Raw genomic sequence first — 9,066 nt, 5'->3', positions numbered from 1 at the left:
TTAGGACTTTGTTAATGTCCTCTGTTCGGATGTTGCTTGGTGTACGTCTGGGACGATGATTAACGTTTTCAGCTGCAAAATTCAAATTGAAAAACCAAATTTAGTTCATGAGAAAGCTACGAGAAAGCAGTAAATGAAGAATTGTAAAAGGGGAAAATCAAGAGCATACGTGGATAGCCCCATATGTGGGGGCAATGGAGCCCCAGCACTTGGCCATCTTCCCCTAAAGGCTCGAATGCTCCAGTCACATAGAGGAAGTCGATCTCATGGTCACGAGCAGAATCTGGCAGATTGAGCACGAAGCGCTTCTCTGCCCTCCTAACTTTGAAGTAGTAAGTATTGTACTCAGGGTTTAGTACTATACTTGTTAAGTGCCAAAATATACATATTTTGGCCCTCCAATATACATTTATCAGTCTTTTATATTTGTTAGTTGGTATTTATTACGTGTTTTTCTGTTTATAGGTTGCTCGAACTCGGTTTTTAAGAATTTGGATAAAAAGAAGAATTTATAGAGGTTCGAGGTTAAAGTGCAAGTCCTTCGAAGTTGAATTACTGATTTTTGATAACGTGAAGTCCAAGGGCATTTATGTTAATAGTGCATTGAAACCTACTCCTATATATAAGTCATTGGATGGACTGACTTTGGGCAGCAGCTTTCGGAAGAACGGGGAATTGGGTTTCAACGTCAGCAGCAGCTTTGGCCGTGGAAAAGAAAACGTGGACGAGCGCAAGCTTTCAAGCCTACTGATCATGGAGATCACATTAGCGCCTTCCGATTCTCTTTTCCGTTCCATGAGCAACTAATTCTCCCTCTTAGGGTGTGATGAAACCCTAACCAAGTAACTATGTTTTTATGTTGATTATGAATTTCGATTGCCGAAACGATGGTTGTATAACATTGAGACTTGTTTTTATGATTCACCGTTATTCTTCCAATCTAGTATTATGTATTTGTTTTCTGTGATTGCAAATACATAGTTATACACCGATATTCTTCGTGCATGAAATTGAAAATTAGAATAATCTATGCCTAGGAAAGACGAATCGTGCCTAGATTAATTAGTTATAAAATCGAAGACGATTCGTGCCAACCGAAGATAGATTATGTCCGGTTTTCAATCACATGCAATTTTCTTGGCGATATCACTAGGGTTTGTAGCTTTTAGTGAATCAATGTCGTTTTGGTAGTCGGGTTCTTAAATTAATATAATCGTTTGGTTACGAAGTTAGGGTGGATTCGAAACCCTAAGACCTTTTTCCATATTTGAAGTCAAACATCTCTCTTGCTTTTAATTACTTAGATAATTTTAGTTAATCAAAATCCAATCACTCTTTCTTGAATTGAATTAGGAATTAATTTTAGAAATACAACAACTTAGCCTCTTGATCTCCGTGGTACGATACCTGGACTTAAACCACTATTCTATTTGAATTGAAGTTTTCGCTCAGTTTTAATTATTTATTTTTGGTGTGAAAAACGACCTACCAAATTTTGGCGCCGTTGCCGGGGATCAAAAGCACGGTTGTTTGATTTTTAAGATTTGTTCTTATTTTAATTCCTAGTTATTTTTTTTTTTTCTCTTCTCTTCCATTTAATTATCTCGTTCAGTTCTTTTAGTGCAGATTACTGGTTTTCACGTCAAGAGTTTCATCTTACTCCAAAGAGATTTGAAGAGCTCAGTATCGTCATTGGGCCCTTACAAAAGACTCCAAAAATCCGTGAGTTTTAGTAACTGCATTAGAGGTACTATAGCTACTAAGTAATTTAATACTATTATTGCATGTGTTAGTTTAGGACTATTCATTATTGCACAGTAACTCACCGTAGACTTATGCAATGTTAATGCACAATTAGTTTAATGCTACTAGTTTCATATTAAGTCTGCATTAGTTTAATACTTTTACATTCCATTAGTTTTAATTAGTTTGAGTTTTTATTGAGTTGTTTGCCATTAGAGATACTTGTTGCACTTAGAGTGGTGTTAATTTCATATGCAAGGGCGTCGGTCTTGTCATCGAGACTTAATCCCTATTGACCCTGAGTTAGAGAGGACCCTTAAGGCTATTCGAGCAGTTAAACGTCCCAATAGACCTAGCGACTCACTTTCAATCATGGCGTTACGCGCTAATCAAGAGAACCAGGATAGGCAATTGAGGGAGTACTTTGCTCCCCCTGCATACACATCACCTTCTTGCATCTTGTTGCCCACTATCACAGCAGCTCAATATGAGATCAAGTCTCACACTCTTCAGATGCTCCCATCCTTTCATGGGCTTGACAATGAGGATCCTTTCAAGCATATTGATGAATTTGTAGAGAAAAGTTCCACTGTAAAAATTCAAAACTTTTCTGATGATGCCCTTAAGCTGAAACTTTTTCCCTTTTCACTTAAGGATAGAGCCAAAGATTGGCTTAATTCCTTGGCAACTGGGTCTATCACTACTTGGGCCCAATTACAGCAGGAATTCCTTACAAAGTACTTTCCCATAGGTAAGACAATCCTGTATAGGCAAGCTATCACGAGTTTTTCTCAAGTTGATGGCGAGCAATTTCATGAGACATGGGAAAGGCTTAGTCAGCTTACTCGAAAGTGTCCCCACCATGAAGTTCCTAAGTGGCAGTTAGTTCGTATTTTTTATGACGGGTTGTCTGAACGGCACCGTCAAATGGTTGATGCCTCTTGTGGTGGGACTTTTATGCTTAAAACCCCGGACGAGGCATGGTTGTTATTTGATAACCTGAGTAATAATTCCCAACAACATGCCTCGGCCGCTAGAAGAGTTAATATGGTGGCCTCAAATTCCCAACAGCAAAGAGGGATTTATGAGGTTGGGCACTCCAATGATCTCTCTAACCAAGTGGCTGCTTTGAACAAAAAATTTGACCAGCTTCTATCCCTTGGTCAAGTTCCTTCTCCACCTTCTCAGCCTTCATATTTTCAGGAGGCTTGTGCAATTTGTTCGAGTCCTTCTCACTTTGTGAGTGAGTGCCATATGGCTTCCCAATTCCCCGAGTTTGTTCAAGAGCACGTTAATGCTGCTCAAGGGTTTACCAGACCCGGAAATGATCCTTATTCTAATACATACAACCCGGGATGGAGAAATCACCCAAATTTCTCTTGGAAACAACAAGCTTCGAGCAATTCTCCTGCTCCACCCCAAAGGCCTATGTTTACCAACTCTGCCAATCCTTCAGCCCACCATCCGACTCAATCACTGCAGCCATATCAGTACCATAATACTCCTTCACCTCAAAGAAACTCTGATTTTGAGGATAAGGTGCTGCAAGCCCTCCAAGGGCTTGAGGCTACTTCTCGTAAACTTGAGGCGAACACACAAACCGTCAACTCTCATACACAATCAATTTCAAAGATAGAGGCCCAAATGGGGCAGCTTGCTAATGCACTCAGTCGACGAGAGGAGGGTAGGTTACCGAGTCAACCAATAGGCAATCCTAAGGGTCAGTATGCCATGGAGAATGCACAAGTGAATGATTCTTACCATGAGCAAGCCAAGGCAGTAGTGACCCTAAGAAATGGGCGTGTACTTGACACTAGACCTGAGGGCAACAAAGGTACTTTAGAAGAGTCCGTCACAAACTCCAAGAGTTCTGAGGCTACGATAGACCAATCACCTTTGAGAGAGGATCCACTCTCTCCTCCTCAATCGAGCCCCACTCCGGAATCCTATGTACCCAAAGCACCATTCCCTACCCGGCTTGACTCTCTTTCTCCTCTTGGTAAGAAAGGTGCTACCATAGAAAATATGATGGAGGTGTTCAAGCAGGTGACAATCAATCTCCCATTGCTTGATGCCATTCAGCAAATCCCTTCGTATGCAAAATTTCTCAAAGACCTTTGCACCCAAAAGCGCAAAACTCGGACTCATGTGTCCAAAAAGGTCCTTCTCACCGAACAAGTGAGCTCTATCATCCAGCATAACACTCCTCCTAAGCTCAAAGACCCAGGTGCTCCAGTTATCTCATGTGTTATTGGTAATCATTCCATTGAACGAGCACTTTTAGACTTGGGAGCCAGTGTCAATTTGCTCCCTTATTCGGTTTATGAGCAATTCGGGCTTGGTGAGTTGAAGCCCACGTCAGTCACCCTCCAATTAGCTGATAGGTCGATTAAGGTGCCACGTGGCATTATAGAGGATGTCCTTGTCAAGGTTGAAAACTTCTATTTTCCTGCTGACTTCATAGTACTTGACACGGAACCAGTGCATAACCTTAGGAAGCAAACACCTATCATACTCGGTCGGCCCTTCTTAGCTACAGCTAATGCTAACATCCATTGTAGGACTGGGGCGATGGATGTCTCCTTTGGTAACCAAACCTTGCGCTTAAATGTTTTCAATGCCTCCGAACAACCTCATCAAGAGGAGGACTGCTTTGCAGTTGACATGATTGATAACTTAGTAGAGGAGGCACTACCTTATATTCTTAATAAGGACCCATTAGAGGCATGTTTGGCTCATTTTGGCTTTAACAAATTTGATATAGACCAGTCTATTGAGGAGGTAAATGCTCTACTTGATGCTTCACCTCTCTTGGATTTTCCCCCTTGGAAAGCCATAGTTGAGCCATTGCCTAATCTTTCTAGTACACCGGCTCTTCCCTCTATTGAGTGTCCACCCAAACTTGAGTTGAAGCCACTTCCGTCTACACTCAAGTACGTTTTCTTAGGTCCGAAGGACACCTTACCTGTTATCATTGCTTCTGACTTGACTGATGACCAACAAAGTCAACTTTTGAGGGTGCTTGGAGAGCACAAGGGTGCCATCGGATGGTCTGTAGCGGACTTGAAAGGCATTGACCCCTCTGTTTGCATGCATCGCATATATTGTGAAGATAATGCGAAACCTACTCGCGAGATGCAACGGAGATTGAATCCGAATATGAAAGAGGTTGTGATGAAGGAAGTTGTGAAATTGCTTGATGCGGGTATCATTTACCCCATCTCCGATAGCAAGTGGGTGAGCCCTACCCAAGTGGTGCCCAAAAAGTCAGGCATAACTGTTGTTGAAAATGAGAAAGGAGAGTTGGTTCCCACGCGCACCACCACTGGTTGGCGTGTATGCATAGACTATAGAAAATTAAATTCCATGACTAGGAAGGATCATTTTCCATTGCCCTTTATTGATCAAATCCTAGAGAGGTTAGCAGGCAAAAGCTACTATTGTTTCCTTGATGGTTATTCAGGATATAACCAAGTGCCTGTTTACCCAGAAGACCAAGAGAAGACCACCTTCACTTGTCCTTTTGGTACTTTTGCCTATCGGCGGATGCCATTTGGACTTTGTAATGCACCTGCGACCTTTCAAAGGTGCATGATGGCCATATTTTCTGACATGGTGGAAGATTTTCTTGAGGTCTTTATGGATGATTTTTCTGTGTTTGGGACCTCTTTTGATTGTTGTCTCCAAAACTTGTCAAAAGTTCTTCAACGTTGCAAGGAGACAAACCTAGTCTTGAGTTGGGAGAAGAGCCATTTTATGGTTCAAAAAGGTATCGTGTTAGGTCACATTGTCTCCAAGAGGGGGATTGAAGTTGATAAGGCCAAGGTCGATCTCATCTCTAGGCTTCCACCCCCTACTTCAGTTAAGCAAATTCGATCATTCCTTGGGCATGCGGGTTTTTACCGCCGTTTCATTAAAGACTTTAGCAAGATTTCTCGACCTTTATGCGAACTCCTCGCCAAAGATGCTCCTTTTGTCTTTGACGAAGCATGTCTGCAAGCTTTTGAGAAACTGCGTGCTTTACTTTCGTCTGCCCCGATTATGCAGTCCCCCGATTGGAACCTCCCATTTGAGATTATGTGTGATGCATCCGACTATGCAGTTGGTGCAGTATTGGGACAACGGGTAGACAAGGTCCCTCATGTCATCTACTATGCTAGCAAGACTCTTGCAGATGCGCAATTGAATTACACTACTACTGAAAAAGAGTTGCTAGCAGTAGTTTTTGCTTTAGATAAGTTTCGTTCATATCTCTTAGGATCCAAGGTATTAGTGTACTCCGATCATGCCGCTTTGCGGTATTTGCTCTCAAAGAAAGACACTAAACCTCGGCTAATTCGATGGATCCTTTTGCTACAAGAGTTTGATTATGAGATTCGGGACAAGAAAGGTTCTGAAAATTCAGTAGCGGATCATTTGTCTAGGATCCTGGTAGAAACCTTGAGTGACCCTCTTCCCTTCAAGGACTCATTTCCGGATGAGCAACTTTTTGCAGTGTCACAGGTCAATCCCCCATGGTATGCTGACATAGTGAACTATCTTGCTATAGGCAAAATCCCTTCACATTGGTCCAAGCAAGACAAGGACCGATTCTTTGCACAAGTTAAGTTCTATTTCTGGGAGGATCCAGAATTGTTTAAGTATTGCCCAGACCAAATTATTCGTAGATGCGTCCCTGAGAGTGAATTCCATAGTATTCTTAAGTTTTGTCATACTCTCGAGTGTGGCGGCCACTTCAGTGGAAAGCGGACTGCCGCTAAGGTCTTGCAGAGTGGCTTTTATTGGCCAACTCTATTTAAAGATGCACATGAGTTCTGTCGAAATTGCTTGAGGTGTCAGCAAACCGGGAACATGTCGCATCGAGACATGATGCCACTTACCTCTATTCTTATTGTGGAAATCTTTGATGTGTGGGGTATTGACTTTATGGGTCCTTTTCCGTCCTCATTTGGTTTTGAATATATTCTTGTGGCGGTGGATTATGTCTCAAAGTGGGTGGAAGCGGTAGCTACTAGGACTAATGACCACAAGGTGGTGGTCGAGTTCTTACAAAGTAATATCTTCAGTCGATTTGGCTTTCCGCGAGCAATCATAAGTGATGAGGGTACCCATTTTATCAACCGACACTTCGCGGCTTTGGTGCGAAAGTACTCGATCACTCATAAGGTAACCACTCCTTATCATCCTCAAACAAGTGGTCAAGTCGAAGTGTCCAATAGGGAGGTTAAGAGTATTCTTGAAAAAATGGTTAGACCCGACCGTAAGGATTGGTCTCTCCATCTAGATGATGCATTGTGGGCCTATCGAACAGCCTACAAGACTCCCATTGGCATGTCTCCTTATCGGATGGTTTTTGGTAAGGCGTGCCACTTACCGGTTGAGTTGGAACATCGCGCGTTTTGGGCCATAAAGAGATTGAACTTCGATATGGATGCAGCTGGTTCTACTCGAAAACTCCAACTTAATGAGTTAGATGAGATTCGCAATGATGCCTATGAGAGTTCTAAGATTTACAAGGCTAGGACAAAAGCTTTCCATGATAAGCATATTAATCGTAAGTCCTTTGAGCCTAACCAAAAGGTGTGGCTCTTCAATTCTAAGTTGCGTCTCTTTCCCGGTAAGCTTCGGTCTAGATGGGATGGTCCTTTCATTGTTGTGCAAGTTTTTCCCCATAGTGCAGTAGAGGTGCGGAATCCACGTAATGGTAAAGTTTTTAAAGTTAACGGCCAACGTTTGAAGCCGTATGTGGATGGTATTTCGGATGGGGAGGTGGTTGAGTCTATTGAATTGTTCGACCCTAAATATTTAGACTTTTGAGCTTTCATGAAGTCTGGCTGAAGACGTTAAACTTAGCTCTTCTTGGGAGGAAACCCAAGTTTTGTATAAGCTTCTCTTTGTTCTAGGCATTGATTCCTTCTTATGTTTTTGCTGTTTTTCTTATTTGCTATTCTTTTGTTTGCTTTTATTTTCTATATTTTGTTGTTGTGGAGGCTAACATTTTGCAGGTTCGTCCATTCACATTGGAGGGTCTCCCTCTCGCTATATTATACCATGCATAGTCACTCCTGTTTGAGGTGATATCTTTCCTTTCTTTTTCTATTTGTCCTATCTTTTCATGTTCATGGTTTCAATGAGGACATTGAATGGTGTAAGTTGGGGGGAAAGATCACATTGCTTCATAGTTAGAAAAAAAAATTGAAAATTTTTGAAAAAATCGTTGGATTATTTTTGCATGAGAATTGAAACTTGTTGAGTTTAGTTCTTGGTTGATTGAGCTGAGATATGATGATCATTGCTTGGATATCTCTATGACATTGTAGTTCTTTTTGCTAGCTTATCGTGAGAAATTTGTCATGGCACTTATTCTTAGCAATTTTGCACTTCATGTTTATGTGGGCTTTGGTCGCTTTGTGAGCTACATACTGACTGTTCTTAATGGCTTGTTTAGTGGAGACTTATATGCCCATGTGAGTTTAGAGCCTTACCTTTTTCTTGGAGAGGTGTCACATAAACTCTCATTGTCACAAAAGAGCAGATTCGTAGTTGATCTCATTATCTTTGTTGTCAAGTATTGGGAACATATTAATAGCATTGACTATTCTCTTGGGTTCGAAAATGTGCATGGTTGTGTTGCCCCTAGGAGAGGATCATAGGCCATCTTTGATACTTTGGGCTAGTTCGTTTATTTCTTTCATACACTTATCCCTTGTGAGCCCATTTGAGCCTCTTGCATGATAGCCTTTTCTTGTTGAGCTCCACCATAAAAAATGTGTCTTGAGAAGGCTTAATTAATTATGTGGAGGTGAACTATTAACAAAAGATGGGGTAAGCGGAGTTGGTCATAGAGCTTTGTTTATGGTAGTCCTTCGAAAAAAAAAAAAAGAAAAAAAAAATTGAATTGAAAAAAGAGAACACCAAGCTTATTGAAGAATGTGTAAATGATATTATTTTGAAAGGATGTTGAAGGATAGGAAAGAGAGATGTGGCGAAGTTAAAAAAAAAAAGAGAATGAGAAGAGGGCACTTTGTGAAAAAACATGCCCTAGATGAGTTATTGTGAGCCTATTCTCAAACACTTGAATATTTTACCCTAGCCTTAATACATTTTCCCTTACCTAAAGCTACAACCATAATTGAAAGTCCTATTTGATCCTAGGGGCAATGGGATGTGGATTGATGGAAAGAGAGAGTTTCCGATGCTTGCATTTCATTCATGAGATCATGTGTCCAGTTCATAGAGCATTCTTTCGTGTCTTTGTGTGCGGAGTACTTTGTTTTCATGTTGCATAACTTCCACCCGCACATGTTGAGAGTACATAAAATG

At 41.3% G+C, this 9,066-nt stretch overlaps 1 protein-coding gene across 1 annotated transcript; it reads left to right on the top strand.

Moving 5' to 3' along the window:
• The first annotated feature begins 1,204 nt into the window (after positions 1-1,204).
• Positions 1,205-8,618, top strand: LOC131325434 (uncharacterized). Its single transcript, XM_058357699.1, has one exon. The coding sequence runs from the start codon at positions 1,996-1,998 to the stop codon at positions 7,558-7,560; it is 5,565 nt and encodes a 1,854-aa protein (XP_058213682.1). The 5' UTR covers positions 1,205-1,995; the 3' UTR covers positions 7,561-8,618.
• The last annotated feature ends 448 nt before the right edge of the window (positions 8,619-9,066 follow it).

Source organism: Rhododendron vialii, chromosome 5a (assembly GCF_030253575.1).
Source record: "Rhododendron vialii isolate Sample 1 chromosome 5a, ASM3025357v1".
Classification (NCBI taxonomy): domain Eukaryota; kingdom Viridiplantae; phylum Streptophyta; class Magnoliopsida; order Ericales; family Ericaceae; genus Rhododendron; species Rhododendron vialii.
Note: the sequence above shows the minus strand (reverse complement) of the source record. Positions and strands in the feature narration are given on the sequence as shown.